The sequence below is a fragment of the Equus caballus genome, chromosome 8 (genome assembly GCF_041296265.1).
Source record: "Equus caballus isolate H_3958 breed thoroughbred chromosome 8, TB-T2T, whole genome shotgun sequence".
NCBI classification, from domain to species: Eukaryota; Metazoa; Chordata; class Mammalia; order Perissodactyla; family Equidae; genus Equus; species Equus caballus.
In genome coordinates, this window is record NC_091691.1 from 328,423 (window position 1) to 355,645 (window position 27,223).

At 59.1% G+C, this 27,223-nt stretch overlaps 2 protein-coding genes and 1 non-coding gene across 34 annotated transcripts in view; 1 reads left to right on the forward strand and 2 right to left on the reverse strand.

The window, feature by feature from the left end:
* TANGO2 (transport and golgi organization 2 homolog) overlaps positions 1 to 21,046 on the reverse strand; it is a 50,633-nt gene extending 29,587 nt beyond the window's left edge. For 2 of the 24 annotated variants that reach the window (XM_070275188.1, XM_070275176.1), the window contains exons 1-3: positions 15,724 to 17,088; positions 15,225 to 15,365; positions 4,555 to 4,651 (exon numbers count right to left, since the gene is read on the reverse strand). In XM_070275188.1, coding sequence (XP_070131289.1) covers positions 4,555 to 4,610 — 56 coding nt within the window. In that variant the 5' untranslated portion in view covers positions 4,611 to 4,651; positions 15,225 to 15,365; positions 15,724 to 17,088. Of the gene's footprint in view, positions 1 to 4,554; positions 4,652 to 15,224; positions 15,366 to 15,532; positions 17,147 to 20,824 lie in introns of those variants that run through there. The other 22 variants (XM_070275187.1, XM_070275182.1, XM_070275178.1 and 19 more) reach the window with 21 other exon arrangements.
* On the reverse strand, positions 8,489 to 8,617 carry MIR185 (microRNA mir-185). Its single transcript, NR_127921.1, has one exon. It is a non-coding gene; the product is annotated as a microRNA mir-185 (primary transcript).
* A 157-nt stretch (positions 21,047 to 21,203) lies between the features above and the next one.
* The window catches only part of ARVCF (ARVCF delta catenin family member), a 50,815-nt gene continuing 44,795 nt past the window's right edge, over positions 21,204 to 27,223 (forward strand). For 6 of the 9 annotated variants that reach the window (XM_070275151.1, XM_070275157.1, XM_070275150.1 and 3 more), the window contains exons 1-2: positions 21,213 to 21,396; positions 26,478 to 26,531. The gene's annotated coding sequence lies outside the window, so the exon portion shown is untranslated. Of the gene's footprint in view, positions 21,397 to 25,839; positions 26,284 to 26,477; positions 26,532 to 27,223 lie in introns of those variants that run through there. The other 3 variants (XM_023648080.2, XM_023648078.2, XM_070275152.1) reach the window with 3 other exon arrangements.

A 27,223-nucleotide genomic window follows, 5' to 3' on the forward strand; every position in this document is an offset into this window, starting at 1 on the left:
TCTTCTCTGGCAAGGGAAACAAAAGAAAAAATAAATGTGACTACATCAGACTAAAGAGCTTCTGCAAGGCAAAGGAAACCAGGAACAAAATGAAAAGACAACCCACCAACTGGGAGAAAATATTTGCAAATCATATATCCAACAAGGGGTTAATCTCCAAAATATATAAGGAACTTACACAACGCAACAGCAAAAAAACAAACAACCCAATCAAAAAATGGGCAGAGGATATGAACAGGCATTTTTCCAAAGAAGATAGACAGATGGCCAACAGGCACATGAAAAGATGTTCAACATCCTTAATCATTAGGGAAATGCAAATCAAAAGTACAGTGAGAGGGGCCGGCCCATGGCTGAGTGGTTAAGCTCAAGTGCTCCACTTTAGGGGTCCCAGGGTTTCACCGTTTCAGATCCTGGGTGCAGACCTGGCTCCGCTCATCAAGCCATGCTGACGCAGCATCCCACACAGCAGAGCCAGAAGGACCTACAACTGGAATATACAAGTACGTACTGGGGGCTTTGGGGAGAAGGAAAAAAAAAAGAAGATTGGCAACAGATGTTAGCTCAAGTGCCAATCTTTAAAAAAAATAAATAAAAGAAAGGAAAATTCTTACAAAACTACAATGAGATATCACCTTACACCTGTTAGAATGGCTATAATCACCAAGACTAAAAATAACAAATGTTGGAGAGGTTGTGGAGAAAAGGGAACCCTTATACACTGCTGGTGAGAATGTAAATTAGTGCAGCCACTATGGAAAACAGTATGGAGATTCCTCAAAAAATTAAAAATAGAAATACCATATGACCCAGCTATCCCACTACTGGGTATCTATCTAAAGAACTTGAAAGCAGAAATTCAAAGAGACTTATGCACCCGTATGTTCACTGAAGCATTATCCACAATAGCCAAGAAGTGGAAGCAACCCAAGGGCCCATCAGCTGATGATTGGATAAAGAAGATGTGGTAAATATCCACAATGGAATACTACTCAGCTGTAACAAAAGACAAAATCGTCCCATTCACAACAACGTGGGTGGACCCTGAGGGTATTATCTTAAGCAAAATAAGCCAGACAGACAAAGACAAACACCGAATGATTTCACTCATCTGTGGAAGATAAACAAACACACGGACAAAGAGAACAGATTAGTGGTTACCAAGGGGAAGAGGGTTGGAGGGTGGGCATAAGGGGTAAAGGGGCACATATGTATGGTGACTGACAAATAATAACGTACAGCTGACATTACACAATGTTACAAACTATTAGGACCTCAGTAAAATAACGTTTTAAGTGAAGACATCTGTCTTTTCTGCAGGGCAGAGGGGGCCTGTTGAAATCACCACTTACATACACGGCAACGACGGCCACCGACGCAGCTGTGAAAGTCGCTGGCTCCCGACCCTGGAGCAACAATGACTGCAGGGATGAGCTTACACCAATACGAATAAAAACAGGTGCTGTCTGCTACCCTGTGGGGCAAGACTGCACACGCGACAACACTTAGGGTGCCTGAGAGATGACGTGGAACCACAGGGGCCTCGATGGGCCCAAGCCTCATGGAGTAGCTTTGTGAGCAGCAGGGCCCAAGTGGATGGTGGCCCTGGCACCCAGCCTATCTGGTTGGGGGAGAGGACCTGGTCTGGATGGTGCACAGTGAGGACTAGCTCTGAGGGCACACTCTGCCACCCAAGAGGGGTCATGGGCTGGCATGGCGCAGGAAGCCTATGGCGTGGCTATCAAAAGATGCTCAAGGAAATCAACTTGGTAGTTCCTCAAAAACTCCAACAGAATCGTCATACGATCCAGCAATTCTGCTTCTGGGTACATACCCAAGAGAACGGAAGGCAGGGTCTCCAATGGATACTTGTATGGTAATATTCATGGCAGCGAAGAAGCAGAAACAAACCAAGTGTCCACTGAGGGATGAACGGATAAACAAAATGTGGCATATCCATGCAACGGAATGTTATTCAGCCTTAAAAAGGAAGGAAATTCTGACACATGCCACATGGATGAACCTTGAGGAAATTATGCTCAGTGAAAAAAGCCAGCCACAAAAAGATAAATTATATGATTCCATTTATGTGAGATACCCAGAGTAGTCAAGGTCACAGAAAGAAAAAGTAGAATGGTGGTTACCAAGGGCTGGGGGAGGGGAAATGGGGAGCTAGTGTTTAATGAGGACAGAGTTTCAATTTGGGAAGAGGAAAAGAGTTCTGGAGATGGATGGTGGGGACCATTGCACAACAATGTGAATATACTTAATGCCACTAAACTGTACATTTATAAATATTTAGTATGGCATCATTTTATGTTACGTACACTTTGCCACAGACAAAACAGACACCCTCATTCCTTACTGCTGTTAGGTGGGGGGAAGACGAGGACGCCAGGGCGGGGTGCAGAGGCTGATGTATCCCAGGCCAGGACAGCTAAGGCAGGAGGGAACCCAAGTGAGAAGTGTTGGGGCAGGCCCTGTGGGCCCAGATGGCTCCTGGCAGCACTGGACAGCCTGGGCCTCGTCCCCTCCATGTCGATGGCCCTGGCACTTGATCTGCTCCCCCTTCCACTCCAGGCACCGGGAGACCCTCTCCAATCTCCACCAGGCCCAGGCTCGGCTCACCAGGAAGTAGGAAAAATGCCAAGTAGATTCAGTTAGTCGTCCAGAGACGACATACTTAGTCTTTGGCTTGGGGCTTTGGAAAACATCTGAGAGAAATGCTAAGGCTGTCTCGAATCACAACCCACAAGGAGCTGTCATGAGGACAGGTCTAGGCAGTAACAAACAGGTCCTGAGCTAAAGCAAGGAAGACTCATGCTGACTCTCCCTTCTCCTCCTTCCCATCTTTGTTTTACTTCCAGGAGGTTGGAGGTAACCTTAGGGAACAGGCTATCAAGCGGGGCTTGGGCTGAATCTGGGGGAACAAATATAGCCAGCAATGGACTCAATGACTGCACGGCTGCCTGTCCTCATTGGAGACATTCTTCACTTGTTGAGTGGAAAAAGAGTCTTTTTGTTGGTACGTGGGAGTTCAAACGACATAGAAGGTGCGTGTGAAAGCTCAGTAGCCAAAGGGATGGGCCGCACCAGTTATCCATTTATTGCCTCCCACCCCACATTGCCCTCCATTGCCTGCTCTGTGATCATGGAGCAGAAGTCTGCAGCTGGGGCCACGTCAAGTCTTGTCAGTAGACGGCACTGGAGAGACGCTGGAGGAGGAGGAGAGGCTTCCTTGCCTGGCTCCAGCCTGCTCCCTCAGGAGACTCCTGCTGCACAGGCGGCTTCCCCAGCAGCAGTCTCCAGCAGTCTCAGAGTCACAGGCGGCTTCCCCACATCCAGCTCCTGCAGCTCGCGTGGCTCCCCAGCACACAGCAGTGAGCAGCACCAGCACCCAGCACCTTCCCCCAACATCCCCTGTGACATTTGCCTGCACCCTAGAGGGCACATTTCCAGCAAGTTCTGCAAGCACAGCACCCCAGAGACTTCTTGGCCGCTCAGTATGCTTCGGCTGTACCTCTCCAGGAGGGCTGGACCTCAGCCCAGGGGTGAAGTCTGCGGCTCTGCCCCGGGCACTCCAATCCCATTAGAGTCAGTACCTCTGTACATTACACCTTCCCTGCTCAAGTCATGGCACCTGGACCCTGTCCACTGGCTGCACCCTGACTCACACAGCTCACCCTGCTGGGGGCCGTTCAGAGTCCGCTCCCAGACTCTGAGCTGGCTCTGCTGCCCAGTCCTCTGCATGAAGGGAAGCCTGGACACTCTTCATTCCCCACTCCCTGCCTGGAGTGAGCTAACTCAGCCAAGATGCTAGGCAACACAGCGACTGTGACTTTGCATGGTGACTCAAGAAGCTAGTCAACATAGTTCAAGTCCTTCCAGGTACAGATTTTAAAATGATGAAAACTTCCCAGGCAATTGCACTAGTGAGCAATTTCAAATGTCATTTTTGGTTGTGGGTTACATCTCAGCCTCATTCTCTAGGTGGATTCCTGCTGGCATGCTCCACAGAGTGCAGTGGCACCATCCAGGGCCCAGGGTCACAGGGAAGAGGGGGAGAACTGGATCACACTCGCCACTCCCTGGCCTCGGTCTCCCATCTCCTCTGGTTGGTCCCCCAGCTCTCTCCCCAACACACACTCTGCCGCCATCACCCGGACTTCTCACCAGCAACATGGACCAGCCAGCCCAAGTTGGGCTCTCACTCACTGTCACCCCAATTCAGCTGCCCCCAATCCTCTGATCAGAGGCTACAGGGCTGCACCCCTGCGTGGACCCACTTCACTCCTCTGTCCTGCCCACATAACCACCTTTAGAAGCCAAGTCTTAGCATCTTTGTACATCAGCTCAGGGTCCCTGCCACCAAGAGGTAGTCCCCCAGGTCCCACACTAAGTGACCACTGTCTGATCATGCAGCTCCTCCCGGGGTCCTGCCCTTCCCCGCCCACGGGCAGCAGCGGCATGCCCCTTCTCCTACACGGGTGCTCCCAGGACTGCAGGGCACCCAAGGCCGAATGGAGGATGACAGATGCAGAACAAGGGGGTTACCTGTATGCATTTTTGGAAACAGGGCGAGGATCAAATTTAAAGAAGATGATGCACATGGGTCCCCAAGGGTGGCTTTGCTCACACGGGGTCACGTGGTCTGCAGGAAAAGGAAAAAATGAGTTGAGTAAATGGCAAACGACAGAACTGCCTCGCCAAACGAGCAATGCTCCCTGGCCCGGAATAGAACCACCTCTGCAATGTCCCTGAACCTCGCTGGGCAAGGGAGAACCAGATGCCAGACACCGCGATGCTCGCTGGCACCACACAATCATCTCCCTAAACCCACACACTCGTCAGCACTGGCTAGACTGTCTCCTGACACCCGCAATGCTCGCTAGCCCTGGACACACCTCATGGGGGTGGCAGGTGCGAACTGGAGGGGAACAGCAGCAAATCCAAGAACCATGAGCTCAGCAGGGGTGGCGGGCAGCAAGCCCTTCCACCCCATGCCTGGCTGGCCCTGCGGCTTGCTCAGTGCCCAGCACCAGACTGCCCATTCCTTCTTCTGGCAACAGTGCCAATTCCAGCCCCCAGCACCTCAAGGCAGGGCCACACCAACTGGCCCGGGTATGCTCTGTGGCAGGGTCCACAGAGGGCCCTCGGCAGATGCCTTTTGCCCACGATGGCCCAGTAACAGCCAGGGGACCAGGTGGACCCTGTGCACTCCACATCTGCAGGCAGGGATGCAGAGCAAAGCACATACACAGGGGACATGGCTGTGCTCCCAGGCATGGGCAGTGCAGACTCAGCGTGCATGTACACACAGGCCCTGCACCTGGCGGCCTCGGGGACCAGCAGATCTCTTCCCACAACCGAGCTAAGAACTGAGATGAGATCCCAAGGCCACTAACCCTAGACAAGGTGACTGTGAGGGTCTCTAGTTCTGCATGTGTGTGACGAGCTGGGGACATGGCTCCAGGGCAGAGCCAGCACCCACAGCTGGGAAGTGTGCACCAAAGTTGCTGAAGTGAGCCAAAAAGATGCCCCCAGAAGGGCCTGATGAGTGAGGGGGGAAGGGTGTGTTCAGTGTATGTGCACATATGTGAGGCTGCAAGGCCTGTGTACATGTGTAAGTACACGGGTATGTGCATATGTGTGTGACTACATGTGCGTGTATGTGTGTCTAGAGGAGGCCACTGAGCTCCAAGGCCCATATCTTGGGGTGCCCTGGAGCTGAGGAGGGTTGTGCCCTATCTCAGGGCACCCTGGGGCTGGATAGGGTTGTGCCCTATCTCGGGGCACCCTGGGGTTGGGCAGGGTTGTGCCCTATCTCGGGGCACCCTGGGGCTGGGCAGGGTTGTGCCCTATCTCGGGGCACCCTGGGGCTGGGGAGGGTTGTGCCCTAACTCGTGCCGTGGGGCTAGGGAGGGTCTGTGCAGTGGCAGGCTAAGTGCCAGCTGCCTGCTAGGCAGGGCCTGGGCTCCGCCCCAGGGAGTTCATCTGTAAGGCAAGTCAGGCCCTCACTGGAGATAGCAGGGGCGTTGGGATGCCCAGAACCAGCACATCCTTGTTCCAGGTGTCAGCACAAGCCATGGCCACTCTGCCCCTCCTGCTCCTCTGCCCCCAGGTCTCAGGGCAGCCACAGAGGGGAGGGGGCCAGCCTGCTGCGCAGCACGCCAGTAGTCTTCCCCACAGGCATGTGGGCAGCAGGAGTGGGCCAAGGAGGGCTCCAGCTCACTGCCCAGGCTGGGGGCCCCTGATGCCCACGCACCACAGTTCTGGGCAAGGGCCCGCCCCGGCCCTGGAGACAGGCAGGTAAGAGTAACGCGAGAGCTCCCCTCTGACATCAGGGCACTTGCTCCCAGCTCTTGGGTCTCTGACGTGAAACCTTTCCTGTTTCAGGACTCACAGAAGGAGGATGCTCCCAGCACACCAACCCTGCATCAAAGCTATGCCAGCACTAAGAGGCCACAGCCCACAGAGAAGCCAAGGAGGGGCCAAAGCCCTAGGCCAGCACTGAGGACACGACCACAGCTGAGAGCCACATGGAAGCTGCCGAGCTTGTGGGGCCTTCCCGTGGATGAGACCGGGTGTGATGACACCATGGGGTCCCTGCTACCCCATTCACTTCTGCTCACTGGTCTGGCCAGGGTAGGAGATTGGGTGGGGGTAAAATTCACTCCACTACTATCCCCACTGGCTCCCACAGGCCCTGGAGGGACCCCCAGGATTCAGCCCCGTGTTCCTCTAGGCCCCCGCAAGCTTGGCTGTTGGTGATGGCCTCAGAGGACCAAGCTTTGCCCTCAGGAAGAACCTGGTGGCTATGCAGGTGGAGCACTGCCATGGTGACAAGTACCATCTGCAGAAGTGCAGGGTGCTAGAGGACGTGCACCATTTGAGATGGTCTGCTGGCCACTGGCCCTCATAGGATGCTGTGCCAAAGGCAGTGCCTGATGCAGAAGGGGCCCTGAGGTGACGGGAGCCAGGCTGGGTCCCCGCTCTTAGGCGCCTATCATCCCAAAGGTGCCTGACGATCCCAACACTGGTGGGCAGGCAGCTGGGACCACCCTCCCAGTGAAAACAACTCAAAATGCTTGAAAGAATATAAAAACATCTTAAAAGCAGGCAAGAGCTGACAAGATCATACAGGGTTTGGCCAACAGCTCAGAGAACACAGGAACTCAGAGAGAGAGAACACAGAGTGCAGGGTTGTCCTGCCCTGGGGCCTCGGCCCATCAGAGCACATTGGGCTCTGGCAGCCTTGGGTGGCAAGGGAGAGAGAAGACAAGGCCTACAGCCGCCCCGAGATGGGGGTCTATTAGAAAACCCTCCCCCAAGTGAAGGGACCCCAAAGAGCAGCACTCACAGGATAAAGGTGGGCTACATCCACAGCCATCCAGGGGCCGCGGGGACAGCACACAGAAGTGGGGGAGTCCCTGAGAAGTCCCACCAGTGGAGCCAGGGCCACCCCAGGAGTCCAGGGAGCCTCATGCCTAGACTTGGTTTGAGGGGCTGCCATGCCAGTAGTGCCCCCAGGCACCCAGCAAACCAAAGCTCTCCAAAAAGTCTCAGAAACAGCCTCACGAACGGAGAGCAGCACGCAGTCAGAAAGAACACACACGAAACAAAGCGCCATGAGCAAGCAGCAGGAAGAGATCCCCACACCTCATGAACCGACCATGCTCTGCAGTAAAGAGGAGCTTGGGAGCATCTGCAAGGAACAGGAAGTGACAAAGAGCAAACCAGGAGGTTCATCAAGCTCCAGAAAAAACTTCTGGAAATGGAAGCTACAGCAATCACAAATTAAAACTCAGCAGTGGATTTAAGAGCAGATTAGACACAGCTGCTGAGACGGGTCAGCAGAATCATCCAGAACCCAGTACAGGGAGATGGGAAGCATGCTGGGTCTCCCGGGGCCCCAGGTGTCCCATCCGCCAGGTGCAGTTGATAGGGTACCCAGCACTGGCCACCTGATCACAGTCCAGCACAGAAGACACAGGCTCCCTCATGCTGGGGGAGCTGGTCTCTCCCAGACAAGAATGTTCCAGGCGAGGCCAGCTGGTGATATCTGTGGTACCCAGGCTGACCGCGATCAGTGGGAGAAGCCCTGCCAGCCCATCCCTGCTGAATCCCACTGGCCAGAGCCCCACTGGGATGGACGGCTGCCCCACCAGGAACCTCCTGCCCCACCAGGAACGTGCCACTCTGGGCTCTCAGGGGAGGGAGCCTTGGCCTGCCACATGCCCCCTGGGCTGCTTGCCTGGCTGCTGGGTGAGGCCACTGGTCAGGGGCAGCTCTGGCTACTGATGCTCACAGGGCAGATGCAGAGTTCCTCCAACTTGGCTGCAGGACCTCACCGTCCTAGCCTGCCTGGGCGGGTGGCAGACCAGCCCTCCAAACGGCGGCAAGGAGGGCTCCGTGGTCAAAGGGCAGGTCCCCAATGGGTCTCCAGGCAGCCTGGTGCCAGAGGTGTGGGCACAGAGCCCAGGGCTGCGGCCTTGACGAAGACGCGGTCATTGGGAAGGAAGGACCAGAGGAAAGCCAGCCCCTGGGGAGGGGACCATCAGGAACTGCCTTTCTCTCCAATCCCTCACCCCCTACTCGAGCCAGGCCCGCTGCCCAGTGGCTCCTCCCCTTCCCAGTGTCACCTCCCATCCCCCCAGCAGCCCTGCACCTAGGCTCCATATGTTCCTTCAGCAAACTCCCGGCAGGTCCTGTGGGCGCAGGGCCTTCTCCCAGTGTGCCCCCACCCAGGCCCACCAGAGCTCCAAAACCTTCTTCAGGGCTTGGGGGGTCCTCCTGACACCCCTGCTCATGAGCCACCTTCTCACTTCTGCTGAGTTTCCAGGCTCCAAGAGCAAGCCCTGGATACACCACTGTCGTCCTGGTCACTGCACCATCTCCTGGGCACAGGGCAGGTGGGCGGCTGGCCTCACCCACAGTGGCAGACGGAGTCCTGCCCTGCTGCTGTGGGCCTGTCCGCCTGTCGCTTGGGGCGCTAAGAAAACGCTCCTTCCCACTCCCCTTGGCTCCTGGCCCAGGGTGGGAGGGTGGGGAGATAGAAGGGGCTTCCCCAGGTCCTGCTGCACCAGATGGCATCTACAGATGGCATCTACGTTTGTCAACGGGAGCGCACCCTAAAGGGCACCTGCGCTATAAAAAGTGTGGGCAGGGTGGCGTCCTAGGCAGAAGCATGACTGGCTTTCTCAGTGAGGCCCCCAACCCAGCTGTCCCCACCTTCACCCGGGGCCCAGCGCACAGGCCAAGGCCCTGGAGGAGTGTCTGCACGTCCCTGGTGGCCCAAGAAGACAGATCTATGCAGGGTTCTGGGGTCATCCCCGAGGGCCAGGGGCCAGAGCCAGCCCACAGCCCAAAGAAGAAGGCAGGAGAGTCCTAGGGGATCTGACTAGGAGCCTTGCCCATGGGCCTTGGTGACCACAGGGCGGACACCTTGAGGTGGGAATGCCTGGTGGCACCTGAGCATTGCAGGAAGCCACACCCCACCTCTGCATCCTGCGCCCAGGTGCTGCCTGCCCCAGAGATCACGGAGGCCACGTACAATGTGCACACCTGCCAGGCTTGAGGAAGACAGTTAGACGTCACATGCCTGCCCTCTCCAGCTGTAAAGGGCTCATTTTTCCTCTCTTCCCCTCACTTCACCTCACAGCAACTGAGACGGCAGCCAGGTAACCCAGGGCACGGAGAAGAGGGCCCCACCCAATGAGCATGTGCCACAGAACTTGGCTCTCTGGGCAGGTGACACACTGACCTGGAGGAGGCCAGACTGCACTCGTGGTGAAGGAGTGGGCACACATGGCGTGCTGGGGTCAACTGGGCCTCCCCAACCTGGTATCCACTCCCAGGTGTCTCCCCAGAAGGCCAAGACGGTCCCAGCACAGGACCTGCACATCCACACCACCCTGGCAAATCCACAAGCCGCTCCACTCAGCCACATCACACAAACACCTGGAAGCCAGCATGCCTCTCACAGTGGCCCTGCTGGTCTCGCTGTTGTCCCAGTAGCCGACCCTCCCCAGGGGTGAGAAGCCCCTGGGAAAGCTGGTGATAAGGTAGTGGCCCCATCCCGGCCATGGTGGAAAGTCACCGTGCCTACATGTGGTCCCACTACGGGTGCTTCTCACAACTGCCATGCACACAACGGTGTGGCCGTGCCTCAGATTGGCCCATAAGAATGGAAGACTCCAGACGGTGGCCCAGGCAAAGGAGAGGAAGCATGGGCAGGAGTCTGAGGGGCCACACATGAGGCTGGAGAGCAGAGCCCGTGAGGTGGCCGAATGTCCTGACAAGTGCCCAGGACACAGGCACAGCACAGTGGCAGGCTCCACAGCCCCGACCAGGAGAAAGCCATCATTCCCACTGCTGCGGGGGAGCAGGCCACTGCATGCTGTCTGTGAGGCCCCAGGGGCATGCCAGCTGTGGCCTGGGTGGCTCTAAATAGAAAGCCAGGGTGCTGGCCCTGCAGGGTAGGAGGCAGCACGGGCAGTTGCTCAAGCTCCACACCTCTGGAGCATCCTCGCTATGGCTTCCTTGCGACACCACGTTCCACGGCTCACACAGATGCCCCTGGCTGCACACGACAACCAGGCAATCCTTGTCACAAACAAGATTTCACATAAAATACTAACCTCTGTGAGCCTGGCCAAGTGATGACCCTGTTTCAAAAACTACCCAGGACTTTTCTGGAACTAAATAGGGACCAGCACGAAGTCCTGAGGAGAAAAGGAAGGCCGCAGCCCCAAGAAGGGTGTTCGCTCCCACAGGGTCCAGCACAGCCTGAGACCGCCGTGAAGGCCCTCAGCCCAGGGACTGCAAGGCAGGCCGGGCAAGCGTGTGAGGCTGCATGAGCATGGAGCAGGCCAGCACGCCCACACCTCCCACCCGCCGACTCGCCACTGCTTCCCCAGCACGTGGCCTGGGGCTCCTGCTGTGACCTTGGCCTGCCTAGAAGCAACCAGGGAAGCACTGGGTCCCAGGGGGGACCTCCACCAGCCTGAGCGTGCCCCTCTGCCAGGCCTTCTCCCAGAGCTCTGCGTGCAGGGCAGGGCCTGCACTTCCTGCACACACCTCGGGTCCCTCAGCTCACCTCAGCCCCAGCCAGAAGAACCTGCAAGGTGTGAAGCAAAAGGAAAGAGCTCTCTTCAACCAAAGCCCAGGGCTTCCCGGCCTCTCTAAGAAAGCCAGCGGAAGTCTTCCCGATCCCAGGTCGGTGCAGCCCGCTTTCTGCTGGCCTAACCCCTGGGAGTCCTGCAAGACAGAAAGGACGGCCGTGGGTTCAGCACCAGGGACTGAGCACACGGCGCTGGCGGCGAGGCACGGAAGCCATCCCAGCACTCAGGCCCATCTGGTGATCCGGCTCTCGAGAGCTCTCCCCGCATGCTCCGTACTGCCTGCTCACTGTGGCCTTGGATGTCACCCCTCCAGCCAGGCCTCTTTCCTCCGCCCCTGTCTTCCAGAGGAGCCCACAGGGTGTTCCTGACAGCCATGGGGAGCCAGGCAAACTCCCTCTTCCAGAAGTACCAGGCTTCTCAGCAGAGTCAAGCCCCAAACTCCCTCCACAGTGTCTAACTAGAGCATAACGAAAAGCGACGCAGACAGACAGAGGCAAAGATGGCCAAGGATGGGTCAAGACCACACACCAAGGGATGTGGTGATGGAGGTAGTGGCCCAGATGAGGGCCATGTGGGGACAAAGCCAGGCGCCCGGACGGACTGGTCCATAGCCCACTGACCAAGGGCAAGGATCTGCTTCCCTGGGCCCTCGTGCCCGGTGCAGAGACAGGTTGGTGAGAGGGAAGGCAAGGCCCACGGGGAGAGGAGGCAAAGGGGCCTGAGGGTGAGACTGACAGGGCCCTGTTGTCACCACCAGTCCAGACAAGGAAGGAGCCTGCAGGGGGACGGGGCAGACCTCAGCACTGCTGGGGGTGGTTGCCGGCCCGTCTCCCTCTTCTGTGCACCAGACCCTACCTGGCTGCCAGTCTCACCCTGCCCCAGGGTCTAATGGGCATCACACACTGACTGTGAGGGCTGCCCACCCAACCTGGGACAGCCACCACGGCCTCCTCTGGTGTTTGCACCAAGGGACAGCGTGCTTCCCAGCCTCACAGCCCACGCTGGCCTCTCACGCCTGCTGCCTAATCGTCCACCCTCTCCATCGGCATCTCCATGCCACAGTCCAAGGCTCCACGTTTCCTGCTGCGACAAGAAGCAGCTTCTGGGGGCCAGCAGGGTCTGGGGTTGTGGTCCCCACTCCCAGGTCATCCAGGAGCACACTTTCATCTGGAAAGTTTCCAACTACAGGAGTCACACAAAAGCCCCTTTTCCGGTTGGCTGTGTACTTCCAGAACTTTCTCAGCAAAGTATAGGCGTGTGCTGTGGGGTTATCTCCCCAATGATAGGCTACGCAGGTCCGTCCTCACCAGAGGGCAGTGTGCCTGCCTGTTTGCCGCTGCCCAGCTTTTGCAGGGGATGTGGCCTTCGCTCCGCCTCTCGGCTCTGGTCCCATCAAGTTTCTACCCCATGTACACACTTTGCAAATGGGCTGAGGACCTTCCTAGAACAGAGGTCCAGAAGGCAGGATGGCTTGGTCAGAGGGTGACGCTCTTAGATGAGCAGACTTGGCACAACTCCCTCCAAATGTCCTGTGCAGGTCCTGCCTGCCAGGCAAGGGGGCGTCCCCAATGGCACCAGAACCTGCCGCTGTCCACCCTCCAGTGGCAGAAAACACTCTCACCAAGGTTTCATTGGCATCCCCAGTGGCTGTGTGTCCTGTGGCCACCTGCACCCCCATGTCCACGAATCACTGACCTGGGTACTGAATCAGGCCTTGGCCTCGCTGGTCTATGGCGCAGGTGCCATGGTGTGGCGGCAGGCCCTGAGTGCTCCCCAAGCCACAAAGCTTTCCTCCCAGCCCTCCCCTCCTTGCAGCCTTGCCGTGGTACTCCCTATCCAAAGTGGTCTGTCATTTCACTGCAGATTTTCTTATCTTGAGTGCAGTGTTTGCCCTCCCTGTCCCAAAGGAAGAGCCCCTTCTCTTGACTTCCTTGCACAGTTATGGCTTAGCTTACTTCTTGGATCTGCTCAAGGTCTGCCTGTTGAGTGGTCGGAGGTATGGACCCCTTGTGCTTCCCAGCCACCCGGGCGTCCAGTCTGCCCCACCTCAGGCATACTTCAGACATCCAGTCACATGGCCCCTTGGGGCTGTGCACATGTCACCAGGCCTCTGACGCATGGGTTTAATTACCTTAGCTTCAGCGCATACTCTAGTGTCTGGAGGGCAAGTCTCCCTCTTGGCTATTCACAGCATCTTCTAAAACTCTGAGTGAGTGTGCCATGCCCCCCCCCCCCACTCACCAACAAGTGCTATGCACGTGCCCTGGTCCATGAAGCAACATAGGGAAGGAAGGCTGCAGCCAGGAACTGGAAGCCATCCCGTGTCTGTCCCCAGCAGTGTCCATGCGCCCAAGCAGCGTGTGGCGGAGCGGGAGGCCCCACCCAGGAGACAGCACACCGCCGGCGCTTGTACTCGCCCATGAGGACAGAAGTCAGGGCAGGGCCACTTGGACTGGGGGACATGGGACACAAGGGAGACAGGAGGGTGCTGGCAATGGTTTCCACACAGTGATATGGATGGAGCTGCGTGACTAGACTCACCGCACGACCCATGGAGCTGGACACTCAACACACGCACACTCTCACGGTAGCACGTCTTACATCGGGGAAAAAAATGGACTGTCCACTCGCAAACGCTGCATGACAAGCAAGTGGACAGCCCCTGTCCTCCTTCCCCCACTGGCTTCGAGATGTTCCTCTGGGTGGAGGGAGGTGAGGAAGGAAAGGCCGGAAGAAGAGGCTGTGCACAAGAGGCTGGGCAAGAACGGACTCAGGCCTGGCTCAGAATGCCTCAGAGGAGGACTCAGCGCCGCCGGGCTGTCGTGGGTTCTGCACAGTGATGCCACCCACCCGGGCAGAGAGCAAAGCCACAACCGACAACCGGGGGCCACGAGGTGAGGAATGCTTTCCCTTGTCAACTGAAAAGCAAAGAGGGCATCTGGTCGGAGGGCAGACATGCCAGGTCGGAAGGCAGCGATGAACGACAGGGACGCACGCGAGTGAATGGGGAGGTATTTTTACCATGACACACAGATGCAGGGCTGAGACACTCGAGGAGACGAGGCTCCCAGTTTGCACCCAAGCAGCCTCCTACACGGAGACCGTGCCCCTCTAGGCTCTGGGCGGAGGGCAACTGGGCCCTAGCACCTGTAGCCCCATTTCATTATGCTAAGCACTTTACACATGTGGGAGTACATTTTTAAGGCCAGCCAGCCTGTCCATCTAGTCTTGAGAGGCCACGCAAAGGCCAGGGTCCCTCGGGCTTCATGAGGAGGGGCTGAGAAGCCAGGCACTTCATCCCCACCCCATGCGGCCGCACTGTCGCTGTGGCAGCCCCCAGGGGTGGAGCTGGAAAGCATGAGCTGCTCTTTTCGCCCGACGTGTGACATCCTCCCAGCAGCTGCCAGCAGAGGAGGTAAACACACATGGGAACACAGTGTCGCTGTTCCCAGGGCCTTGGCTGAGAAAGCCCTGACGTCTGTAAATATTCTGAGCAGCCAGCCCACAGCAACACTCCCCCTTCCTGCCTACTCGGCAACTGAGGATTCTACAATCTATACTTCGTCGTTTGGGCTGGTAAGTGGCATTTCACCATGACAAATTTTCTACTGCGATACTCTCTCCTAAGATGTTTCAGCTGTTCTGGAGCAATAATTCAGCCTCACACCAAGTATCATTGTCCCTTCACAGTTTGAACGTGCAGCACAAACGAGGGACACAGTGAGTATTACGGAAAGCTCCTCAGCTCCTTCTGGCAAGAACATGGGAGTTCCCTCCAAGCCAGGGCCCAGCCCAGCTTCACAGCGGCCCCCACGGCCCACGTGACTAATAAAGAAGGAAAGGGAGGGGCCAGCCCAGTTAAGTTCGCACGTTCCGAGTCTTGGCGGCCCGGGCTTGCCAGTTCAGATCCCAGGTGTGGACATGGCACTGCTTGGCAAAAGCCACACTGTGGTAGGCGTCCCACGTATAAAGCAGAGGAAGATGGGCATGGATGTTAGCTCAGGGCCAGTCTTCCTCAGCAAAAAGAGGAGGATTGGCAGTGGTTAGCTCAGGGCTAATCTTTGTCAAAAAAAAAAAAAAGGAAAGGGCATTCTCACTAACCTCTCAAAAGAGGATGAAAGCAAGCTCTTTAAGCCAGCATGGTCCCGAAGACCCCAATGGATGCACCCTGGGTGTCAGCAGCCGCCAGGAGACAGGGGCTGGACCTCTTACTCTTAAGAGCGCATATATTGCTTTTGCAATCTAAAAAGAAAATCGAAAGAAAAAGAAAAAAGCTGCATTGATAACCCAAAAAGGGCAGCTCACTGGTTCTGAGATGACCTTGTTTTCACGAAGCCCATCACCAAACCCCATGGTCTGGACCAACAAATGCCAGACTCTGTGGTGCTGCCCTCAATGCACCGACTCACATCTCAGCAGAAGATGAACCCAGTTCTTGCACATCTGGAGCATCAATGACAAGTGCGGACCCACTTCTAGAAGCCCCCTCAGCCTCCCTGCCCTGGGCCGTTCTCTCCACGGATGTGCTTGGAAACAGTGTCCACAGTGCCTCCAGAGAGCTGGCCCTCTAGTGTGGAAGCCAGGCAGGAGGATGAGTCACCTGTGGTGAACTGTGATCAAAACGACAGCTCACAAATGACACAGAGGAAGCATGAAGCAGTAACAAGAGCTGAGGGGCTGGGTGGCCAGGGCACAGCTGACGGCCTGCTGCCTTCATCTGGGGAAAGCTGTTGTCAATCACGCTGGAGCAGGCCTGGTCCGAGGGGCCTGCAGTCTGCGGACATGACAGTAACACGAAGCAGCAAGACTGGAGTGAATGGTCAGGGGCCGGAGGGTTGGGAGCACCAGGGCAGCCCACCCCACCCCACCCACAGGAGCACTGAGATCCAGAAGCTCTGCCATGTCCACCAGCCAACACAACACAGCCACCCTCTCCAGCTGCCCTCACCCCACCTGACAGGTCACCTGATGAGGAAGGCTCCAGGACACAGGCCCAGGAAGAGAGAGACACCGGGAGCCAGCCTGGCTCTGAGTGACCTTGGGAACACCATTTGTCCCTCAGCTTGAGTTTTCTTCAGTGTTTGGCCAATGAACACTTGCCCCAAAAGGTTGCCCAGAAGATCAACAAGCGAGTGTGAGAAAGCACTTCTGAAGTGCTACCAGCTGGAAGCACCCCTTAGAGCTGCCACCAGGTCACACTGGGCTCACAGAAGAGGCCTGCAAGCCCAAACAGCAGCAGCAAAACAGCAGTCAGCGGGCATAGCAGGATGACAGGCCAGCCCTGTGCTGAGCATGCGACATCCCCTTTGGAGGAAGGGGGCCTAAGGCTCAGGAACTGGTTCAAGAGCAGGAGGTTCACTCTAGCTGTGGCCCAGAGGGAAGCCAGGAAGCACGAGAGGTGCTAAGGTTGTGGAAGAGGTCTCCAAGCCAGCAGCGGGGCCAGGCCTTGCCCTGGGCGCAGCCCTGCCCTTCCTCCACCCCTGACGCCCTCAGGGGAGGAGTCTGACTCCCCGAGCCACCCCAGGAAAGCCGTGTCCAGGCGCCGGGACATCAGCGATGATCCCGCTGCCCCAGCAGCAAGGCGCGGCGGGCAGCAGCGTGACTCAGGGCTCAGAGCGGACGACGCCGTAGCCCACCACCCCGCAGCGACCGCGCAGTTCCCTCCGGTCTGCTTCCTCGCAGCGAGCCGGGCTCCGCCTGCCAGAAGCCCCGCACCCCAGGCCGGCGGGGACCGCCTTCCAGAGACGCGCAGGGCTCTCCTGCCGCCGGGCTCGGCGGGTCTCCCAGGACTCGGGCGCTGGATTTCCGTTCCACGCCTCGGGAAGGGGAAACTGAGGCAGGGCGGGACGTGCGGCCCCGTCGCGCCCGGGCCCCTGGAGACCCGCGTCCCCAAGTTCCGGCGGCCCGCGAGGGTGCCTCCGCCGGCCCGGGCCGCCCCAGCAGCTCACTCACCGCCTCCTGCGTCGCCGACTTCCGGGTGCCGCGCTCGCGCGCCGCCGCCGCCGCCCAGGCCCCGCCCCTGCCGCCGTCTGCGCGCTCGCCATTGGGCCGCGCGGCGAGGGGCGGGGCGGCGCGCCTCACCCCGGGGCACCGTTGGTCGCGCGCGCAGTCGCTCGGGGGCTGCAGCCTGCCCGGCGCCCCGCCCCCGGGGCTGCGCCAAGCCTCCACGCCCCGCTGGTGTTTGGGCCCATCGTGACCCCCCGCAGCCTTCCCGGCCTTCTTGGCGTGCCGACCCAGGGGACCCCGCGGGAAGTCGCAGCGTTTGCAGCCCCCCAAGCCCATGCCCTCACGGAAACGTCTGGCCCGCGGCCTGAGCTCCAGGCGCCCATCGGTCACCTGCCCACCGGGCCCTCGCAGGAAGCGCTACAGGGATGGTCACTTCCAGACCCACCCCTCAGGCTGGGTTCTGGTCTCCCCCTCCCCATCCACCCAGTCCTGGCCTCTGCACCTGGCCATCCTTCCCACTGCAACCCTGACCCCCTGACATCCCTGCCTCGCTCTGGGCAGACCGCAGACCAGGCCCTCCAGCCCCAGCTGGCCAGCATAGCCTTTGAGCCCACCTCGAGGCTTTCTGCAGATCTGGGCCAAGGATGAAGGGCTGACCCAGCCTGATCTGTACTGAGTGAGCACGTGAGCATGAGCTGGGAAGGGGCACTGAGTAGGGCCCTCCCAACAGGACAGAGGCATTTGCTGGGCTCCCTGCCCACACTGGCTTCGGGGCTGTGTCTGGGGCCTGAGTGCAGGGAAAGTGGAGAGTCACAGACCCAGCGCTTGCTCAAAAGTGGGCACTCAGCAAACTATGACAAGCATGACAGTTATATCGAGGATAATAACAATGTGCTAAGTGCTCTAAACCCACTGTTCTGATACACAGTTCTCATTCATCCCATTTTAAGGATGTAAACACCAAAGCTCAGAGCAGTTATGTTGCTTGTTTGAAGTCAAAAAAGGTGGCAAGTGGCGGTGGCTGGATTGTTGAAGACCTAAGCACCCTGATCCTGACTTGGAGCACTGACGCCCTGTGGGAAACGAGCTCAGAGAGGAGAAGGGCCTAGCTGGTAATCAACAAAGATAAGAGTCGAACCCAAGCCTGCATGACACCCCCGAAGGCCCATTCCACCCTACTCTTTCGCCATCTCATCTGTGTTCCTCCTGGAACCCAACAGAAGCCCTTTGCAGGCACAGGAACCAAAAGAGTCTGGATGCCCAAGGACCCATGGCCAGGAGGCAGTAGACCCAGCGAGACACACAAATCCTCCCTCCTGCCATCCAGCAGCAGAATTGTGCTGGGCTGGTGCCAGTGATTTCCCTCTGGGCACCTGGACCATGCAGTCCAGCCAAGAGGTGGTGGTTCAGATAAATAGAACCTGGGGCTTGGAGGCGAGTGACCATGCCCTGGGGTATGGGGCAGCAGCTGCAGAGTGGTCTACCCCCAACCACTGGGCCACATACCTCAGAGGAGTGGGGTACAGATTGGTGGGGCCCTCGTGAGCAGTGCTTCCCCCTTGCTTGCAAAGGGGGATGCAGTGTCACACGAGCTGGATGGAAGTTCACATCCCACTCTGCCACAGAGAACAGCATATGGCCCTGGGCCAGTCCCAACCCTAGCCACGCTCTCCCCATATCAGTGGAGCCAGATCAGACACTCTGATGTTCTCTGTCACCACTGACTCCAGTCTGGATGACATTTAGTGGTAGGGAGCAGGCAAGACCAATGAGATGGGTTGGAGTGGGCACCTGAGCCCTGCGGTCTTAGGGCTGCAAGGGGCTCACTGCCATCCCACCTCTGATTACACATGTCTGCCACCTTATATGGCCACCCTCTGAACATCTACAACTAGTGGGAAGTTCTTCCTGACTTCCAGCTGAAATCTTTTTTTCTCTGTAGCTTTCCTCACGTGCCCCAGGGATGTCACTACAGAGCTGTCCAGTAGTTGGGTAGAGAAAGTGGGAGAGAGAGAGGAGACTGGGCTACTGGTCCCTGTGGCAGTGATCAAGTGGTGGAGGGAGGCCATCTCCCCTGTTCTCTGACTGTTTCTGACCCCCACCTGCAGGCTAGGTCATGGTAGGCCCACTGCCAGACAGGGGCCCTGAGTCTTCCTGGAACTGGTGCTGTCCCCCTACTCCTCTGTATGTGGCTGGTGATCCAGCTTGGGGGCAGATAGGTCTCTGGAACCCTGTTGGGAGTGGTGGGTGGGAATGAGAGGGAGGGGGGCAGCCCTCAATTGGGCTGATTTGGGTGCACAGTTCTCCCCTTTGCTCTCAGCAGAGGTCTGTCCAGCCCTCTTGCCTCCATCAGCAAGTGTGTGGGGAAGGGGTGGTGCTGCACCACAAGGTCACTGAGAGAGGAGGGGCTCCAGGAGGACCAGGGCCCAATGTCCTTGGAGAGATGTGTAGGGACCATTGGGCTAATTAATTCCACTGCTAAGGGTAGGAAAGGGAACCCCCCAGGTCACAAGGCAGCTGGGTCAGAATGTCACCGATGGTGAGGCTACCTGGGACGAGTGCTATCTTGCTCATGGGGGCCCCTGTGTTCCAGAGAGAGATACTTCATTCTGCCTCCCCAGAGCTTTGAGCAACATCCTTGTGCCAGGGTGCCAAATGGTTGTCACCTCAAGTGCCAGCTCCAGTTGATTGTTGGTAGCTGCTTGGCTCTGCAGGGCTGTTAGGGTTGATGTGCCATGTATGCCAGGGCACAAGGAGACCCAGTGGCAGTAGCAGTGGTGAGTTCTGGCCCCAAGTCATTTCCCTTTCTTTGTTCTGATCCAGAAACTATTGGGTGAACACACTGGTTCCCTGATGTGGATGGATAAGACAGGACTGTCTGGTCCCCCATCAGCACCGTCATGGTTGGTGTGGCTCCCTGGCGGCCTTGGGGAACACGGTAAACTGAGGATCTGGTCAAATCTAGGTAAAACCAGAGCAGGAAAGGCTTAGAACAAAGTGTGAGCCAGGGCCATCTCAGGAACCTCCTAAAACAAGCCCCAGTGGGCAGCATTCCCACTGGTGCCCTCCACACCATGAAGTTAAGTGGACCTAGCCTAGGGTAACAGTCCCATTTGTCGTCACATTTGTGCCCTGTGTCGCTGCAGGGGCCAGGCATCTGCTCCCCACCTGGCAGGGAAATACAACCTTTGGTAAACTCAGCTCTGGTGGCTGAACCCCACAGTGTTCCTCCACGACGCAGGTAGGGTGGAGGAAATGGGACACCCAGAAGTGGGGGTGATAAATGCACAGACTCCGCCTCCCCAGGCCCAGATCTGTGGCGATGTGATGGCGGAGGTGACAGAGGACAGTCCCGTGGGGCCCTACAGGGTGGGCTGAGTTCAGGGTGTCTGTAGATTCAGGCCTATTGAGGGAGGAAAACCCCTGATTCACTGAGGTGTCCTTTTCTGCCCTCAGAAACACTGCAGGCCGCCACCCTCTCCGGCCTCGCTGAGCCAAGGCCGCACCCCCTCCTCCGCTATGGCAACCGTGGCGCGATGAGGGTGGAAGAACCCCTAGACCCCAGGGTCAGACAGACTGGGTGGAGCCCCGGTGGCCGAAAGGAAGTGAGAACCTCTCTGAGCCTCAGCTACCCATCTGTAAATGGGATGGCAGTAGAACTCTGCCTCGCGGGTTGTGCGAGGAATACAATTTGATGTCGACGGGAGGGCGCTTCGCGCAACTCCGGGCGAACAGTAGGCGCTGGAGAAAGATACCTGCGAACTGGGGGTAGTAATGGAGGCAACGGAGCCAGGGTCCGGGAAAGGGGCGCCGAGGCTGCCAGCCCCGGGTCGGGGCCGCACGGCCCGCGGACGTCCCTGAAGGCGACCAGGCAGGGGCAGCTTCACGGCCCCAGCCGCCGCCGCAGCGGTCCCGGCAGGTGCCCGGGCCTCGGCCACTTCACGAAGGGGCCGGTCGTCATCCGGGACGGACACCCCGGGGGCCCTATGGCAAGCCGGCGTCTCCCTGCGTCCGTCCAATCGGCGCCGGTTGCCGGGCCGCGCCGGGTCTCCCGGCCAATGGGAAAATTCGCGGTCGGATAGGGCGGGGCGGAGGGTCGCGTCGCCGGCCAGGCCCGCTTTGCGCACGGGCCGCGGGACGGGCGGGGAGGGCTGGCCCCGGGGCTGTGCGCTGTGCCCGGGAGGGGTCTGACCCCGCGCCAGCCCGAGTTGAGGCCCCGCTGACCGCCACCCGCGCCGCGCCCTGCTCCCGCCGCGCGCCGAGGGACCCGGGGACGCCCGTCTGGGGGCGGGGGCCGCGCTGCGGGGCCGCCCACGCCGCGCTCCAGGTAGGCTCGGGCCGGGGGGCGGGGTCCGGGGAGGGCGCCGGGGGGTTGGAGCCTGGGGTCGGGGCTGAGATTGGGGCGAGGCCAGAGATCTGGACCGGGTTTTGGGCTGCAGTCCGGGCGGGAGCCGGGGTCCATGTGGGGTTCTGGGCCAGGAGTCGAGGTCCGGGGGGGGCGTCGGGACCGGGGGCCAAAGGCCGGCTCTGCCCCACCTGCACCTCGCTGGCGCCCCGGGCGCGAGACCCTGGACCGGCGGGGGCGGGTCCCTTTGTGCGTGGTCTCGGGGCCCTGGTCCAGCCGGGGCGCCCCGCATCGCGCGCCCCAGCCGAGACACGGCCCGGCCTCGCAGCCGTGTCCGCCCCGCGCGACGCCAGGCGACTCAAGCCAGGGCCGCGCAGCCACGGAAACTTTCCCACGGCCGGAGGGGTGGCGGGGCCGGGGAACTTTACTGGGGCGGTGCGCTGCCGGGAAGCGCGGGGACACGGCCGGGCCGGCCAAAGGGATGTCCCTGCACCGCGCTGCTCTCGCCCCGTAGAAGACCAGGGAGGGGACGCCGCCCGGGGTCCCTGCCCAGTGTCCCGACCTGGGTCCCCCACCTCCTGCCACCCCTTCGATCCCTGGGTGAAACACCGGCCCCAGGTGGAGGCGCCTCCTTCCCACTCGGAGTAGTATGCAATCCAGGTTTGATGAGGCGTCTCCCTGGGCCAGCAGCCTGCAGTTTCCAGCCTTCCCATTTTAATCTTTACAGAATTAAATGTTGGGTTCTTACAGCGTGTCATCATCGTTAACCTGTAGTAACGTATCACAGTGAAGAGGGAGCTCCAAGACTCTGGTTCCCCCCTCCCTTTAGACCCAGGCGGGTTTAGAAACAAGGAAAAGGAAAGAACCGCCCCAATGGAGTTTCAGGTGGTTACTCCTCACTCATACCTCTTCCCCGTGTCACCCACGTCCCTGTGCAGGACACACACTAGGTCAGGGTTAGTAAACCCAAGGGACTGGGGGATGAGTGGCTAAACCTGTGGGGGCAACCTCCCCCTGCGAGGACACATACCGGGGGTGCACTGGGAGCCTCCACCCTTTGTGACTCCTTCTGCCTCTGCTCCCAGATCCAGGCCGTCGCCAGAGGCCTGCCCCTTCCCAGCAGGTCTTGCCTGTCCTGTGCTCAGTGTATCTCTGGACGCGGGACAGTGCTGGACACAGGGGACTGTCAGAGCCCTCTGCCCAGCACGCTGGGCCCATGGCCATTGAGTTCCTGAGCACGTGGTCCAGGCCTCAGGTCCAGCCATGGTGTGTGGGGCTGTGAATCCAGAGTGTGTGCTTTCCCTCAGCCTCGCCCTGTTGCATGCACAGTACCATGTCTGTCCCCGGCTGCCCCACGCCCTCATATCTGTGGTCCACAGCACTCAGCACAGGACTGGGCACAGAGCTCAGTCCACTGTGCTCAGGGACTCTAGTCCTGGCTTGGGGAGGAGGGTCGTGGGAGCACAGCCAAGCCAGTCCCGGCCCTGCTCTTCCTCATGGGCTTTTCTACACAGACATGAGTCTCTGCTGACCAAGTTCTTCCTGGGCCCACTGGACCCAGCCCTCAGTCCTGCTAAGTTAGAGCTGCTCCCCGCCTGCCACATCTGGGCTGCGTGGCACCCCTTCCAGAGGTAGCCTCTCAGGTCTCTTCCCAGTCCCAGGGGCCCCTCGGCCTCTCCAAGGCTCCGTGAGGTCAGGGCTGCACCTCCGTCCCTGTTTGCGCTGCATGAGGGTTCAGGGTGGGTTCACTGCGTTCTCTTCACCCCAAGAAAAAAGCCTGGGGGACATGAGCAGTGAGACCCTGCACCTCCTTGGGGAGCCAGGAACTGTAGCACAGCTAGGGGGCACAGACAGGCACCCCAGAGCCTCAGCCAGCCCCTAGCATCTGCCCTGTGAGGGTGGAGGTCCTGGGGGCAAGCGGTGTGAGAGGCCAAGGTGACCACAGGGGGTACTGGGAACTTGCCCAGTGGTGGCTCAAGTGGTGCTGCTCCCATCAAGGCTGGAATGAGTCACTGGGCCACTCTGCAGGAGTCCCAGCATTAGGGACTGACTAGAGCGGGGCAGTCAGGAATCCCTTCACGGGCTTCCCCACGGGGAGGGCTCATGTCTTGGCCTGCTGCACAGGTCGAGGAGATGAGCCCAGAGCTGGTGGCACCCCTGTCCCCTACACAGCTGCCCTGTCTCGCCCCTCCTGTGTCAGGCCAGGCCCTTCCCACTGCCCCAGTGGGCCTTGAGGGGTCCTCAGCTTCTAGCAAAGCAGCAACAGGCCAAGTCTGGCCACTGGAGGGCCCCCGGATAGCCATGGCAGGCAGGCAGGCTCCACCCAGCCCCCCTGCGGCGGGGACCTGTCCCTGAGGCAGCCGGCAGGGAGGCTAGAGCCCTGCCTTCTCCAGCCTGCCCCCTCAGGGTGTGGAGCTGGAGAGGCGTGCATGCAATTAGAGGCCCCTTGGTCGCTCCAGTGCCCCTGACCACCCTTGGTGCAGGCAGAGGGGGACCAAGGGCTGATGGGGAGTCGTTGAGCACAGACTTGGGCAAGGACAGTGGAGGACAGGCCCTGCACGGCCCTGAAGTGAGGCCTCCTTCAGGCATTTGCCCCACGGGCCTCCCTGGCTTCCATGGGCCGCCCTACCTTTGCCCAGGGTTTCAGAAGAGGACTCTGAGCCAGCCCTTCAGGGCGGGCCTGTGCCTCCCAGTGCCTCAGCATCCTCATCTGTGAAATGAGGGGTACGGCGGAGGTGCGTGCCTTTTCACGGCGCACACAGAGTGACCAGGGGCCTGGAAGGGCACGTGAGGATGTGCTGAGGCAGAGCAGGATGCACGACTCGAGTATCGCGCCAGATCCCAGGCAGGCCTATCTGACCCTCATCCGGGCTCCTCACCACCTGCCACTGCCCTGAGCTGCCCACCCAGCCCGCCCAGCCCAGGCCCCATCCCTCCTCTGGATTCTGTTTGTGTCCATGGGAGCTGCCTCATGTGTCAAACATGACAGGTCCATAGCTTACCAGTCTGGCTGCGTGACTTGCCTTGCAGCCTGGACCAGCCTCCTGCCCCAGTTGGAGACCCAGCAGGCCTTTCCAAGGCTGGGGACAAACTGGACAGATTTTCGGAGAGCGCCAGCGTGGGGGGGCCCACATCAACGGTAGGCCCAGGCTGTGAAGCCCAGTGGGGCTGTCTGCTTCCTCAGGCTGTCGTTGTTTGGGGCTGGAGCCCGATAAGGGGCGTGGGGCTCCCTTGGCCCCCAGGCTCCTGGTTCAGGGTCCCTGCCCTGGCAAGTGACCCCAGAGCCTGCAGACCAGCACTGAGGAGATGTTGGGAAGGGCTCCTCAAGACAGGTGCCCCTGCCTTCTCGTCACAAATCCCGTCACTAGTTCTGCCTTCGTGTCTCACACTCATCCATCTGTCCACTGCCCCAGGGTTCCTGTCAGGCTCTGCCCTACCCCACTTGTACAGTGCCCTATAACAAGGGTGCTCTAGGGACCGAGACCCAGGCCTCCCCTTGCCACCACCACCACCCTGTGTCCCCCAATACCTCCCAGTCCATCTGCTCCCCCCCTTCCTCCTGCGGGAAGCTCTGCCTGGGACTCCACCCCCACAGCCCTGCGGGTGCCCGCCACTCCCCCACACTGGTGTCTTCTACTGGTTCTCCTCTGCCTTTGTGGAGTTCTTGGCCTGGCCGGAGCCCCATGAGGAAGGAGCCAGTTTTTGTGACCACACATCCCTGCTGGGTTGGTGAGTAGTTGGGGGGGGGTCCTGGGTACAGGAAGACCTGAGTTCAAATACTGGGCATCTGCAGAATGGGGTAGTAGGCTGACCCAGGACACCTAGTGAGAGTCAGTGAGATGAGGGTGTGCAGCCAGTGCTTCACGAGACCTCGTGCGAGGCCAGCGGTTAGCAGGCCTGATAAAGGCACACCATTCTTGGCGAAACAGAACCTCTGTGCACGATTTGTCCCAAAATGTTACATTCCCAGCAAGGCTGCTTCTCCTCTGCCGTGGGGCCAAGGGTGTCAGCGGGCCAACTCCCAACCACAGGTGCCCACTGGGCACACGCGCGTGTGAGTGTGCACACACATACACAAACGCCTGGCTTGGCCGCCTTGTTCTTCCCTGCCTCTGGGCCCCCACATCCTAACCCCCCATGATCCCATGCTGACTCCCACCCTCCCCATGGGGCTGCTGTCTACAGGGAGACCCACCCTCGGGGCTCCTAAATGGGCCATATCCACCAAGGAAGATGAGACAGAGGCTCGGAACAATTTGGAAAACATGGTTGAGCCGAGGGGAGAGTGCTTACATCACTTGTGTCCCTCTAGAGACGGCCTTCCATCCACAGCCCAGACCCTCCCTCCATCTGTGCCACCCTGTTTTTCATTTTTACATCACAAACACTCTCTGGCAACATCCCCAGGCCTAGAGACAACAAGAAGGAATGCATCCCCTTGGTCATCGACCCAGATAGGAAGCCCATGGGGTTTGCATGGGGACACACCTGGCCATAGCTCCAGTGCCTGGGTCCTGGGGACTAGGGAGCAGGGCTGCCCACCCAGCAGGGACATGGGTTCTGGACTGACCTCAGGGAGCCTCAGGAGAGGCAAGTGGCCTGTCCCACAGGGCAGGAGTGGGGTTTAGGTTGGGGGAGCAGGGCCACGTGGGTGTTGGGGCAGACTCCTGGGCGGCCGTAACCCGCTGTGTGGGCTGGTGGGACCCTGGTGTGGGAGTTCTCCCTGCTATGCTGTTTATCCCGAAGAAGCACACCCAGCCTTCTGGAAGGAGAAAGACGTCATCGTCAGTCCACAACTCTGAACCATCACGCTTTTGAATGCTAGTCAGCAGCATTAGGAACACTCACAAGGGACCACGGCAGCCCAATGTAAAGTACAGATGTGACAATCCCAGTCGAGTGGGGACAAGAGAGTCTGCACAAGTGTGTGGGGATGCGTTGGGAATGCCATGGGATGACCTTGGGGTCAGGGGTGACAGTGCTCAGCCAGGGATCTGGTCTTATCTAGAAAGGAGTTAGCCCAGCAGGTGGGCCTCATGTGGTGCCCTCTGGTCTCCCTGCAGGAGCCGGAGCCAGCAGGATGGACATCAGGATGTGCTGATCTCCTCTGAAGACAGGTAAGTGACCTGGATGCGGCCTGGGGACATCCCCTCACCTGGGACGGCAGAGTGTCCTAGAGGGTCTGCCCACTGTGGTTGACAGAGGGATGGACTGTGGCCCCAGCCTGTGTGCGCTTCTGGTCAGCCTCACCCTGAGTGGGCACAGCCCCTGGGCTGGACAGGGCTGGATGTGGGGGCCTCTCACTGCCCTACTTGGATTTATTGATGGCCTAAGTGTGGACAGCAGCCACCAGTTCGCTGTCTGGCTTGGTGGACAAGCCTGTGGTGGGGCCAACCGACCAGGCTGTTAGCTAGGGCTGATCTTCACCCGCCATGACTTGGACGCCTGCCACGGCAGTCTGCTGTTGGCCCAGCCCACCCAGCTCTGCTCTTGGCTCAGGGTGGTCCCTGCTGCCTGGGGGAGACAGGTGATGGGTCACACCTGGAGCACCCGGAGGAGGGCCCCGAGGCCACGTGGCTGGCTTTGTCTGAAGGGCCAGAGAGCAGATGTTCAGCTCTGCAGGCTGCATGGCCTCTGCTGTGCACAGCTGCGCCAGTCTGCCATCGTAGGGCGGAGGCAGCTGTGGACAGTGTGTAACCAAGCAGTCGTGATGCCCCTGTTCACAGCCATGGGTGCTGTGTGCTGGCCTGTTGCCTTGGGTGTTATCTATGTTTGTGGGTTCCTCGGTTATAGCTCCAGTGGAACTGAG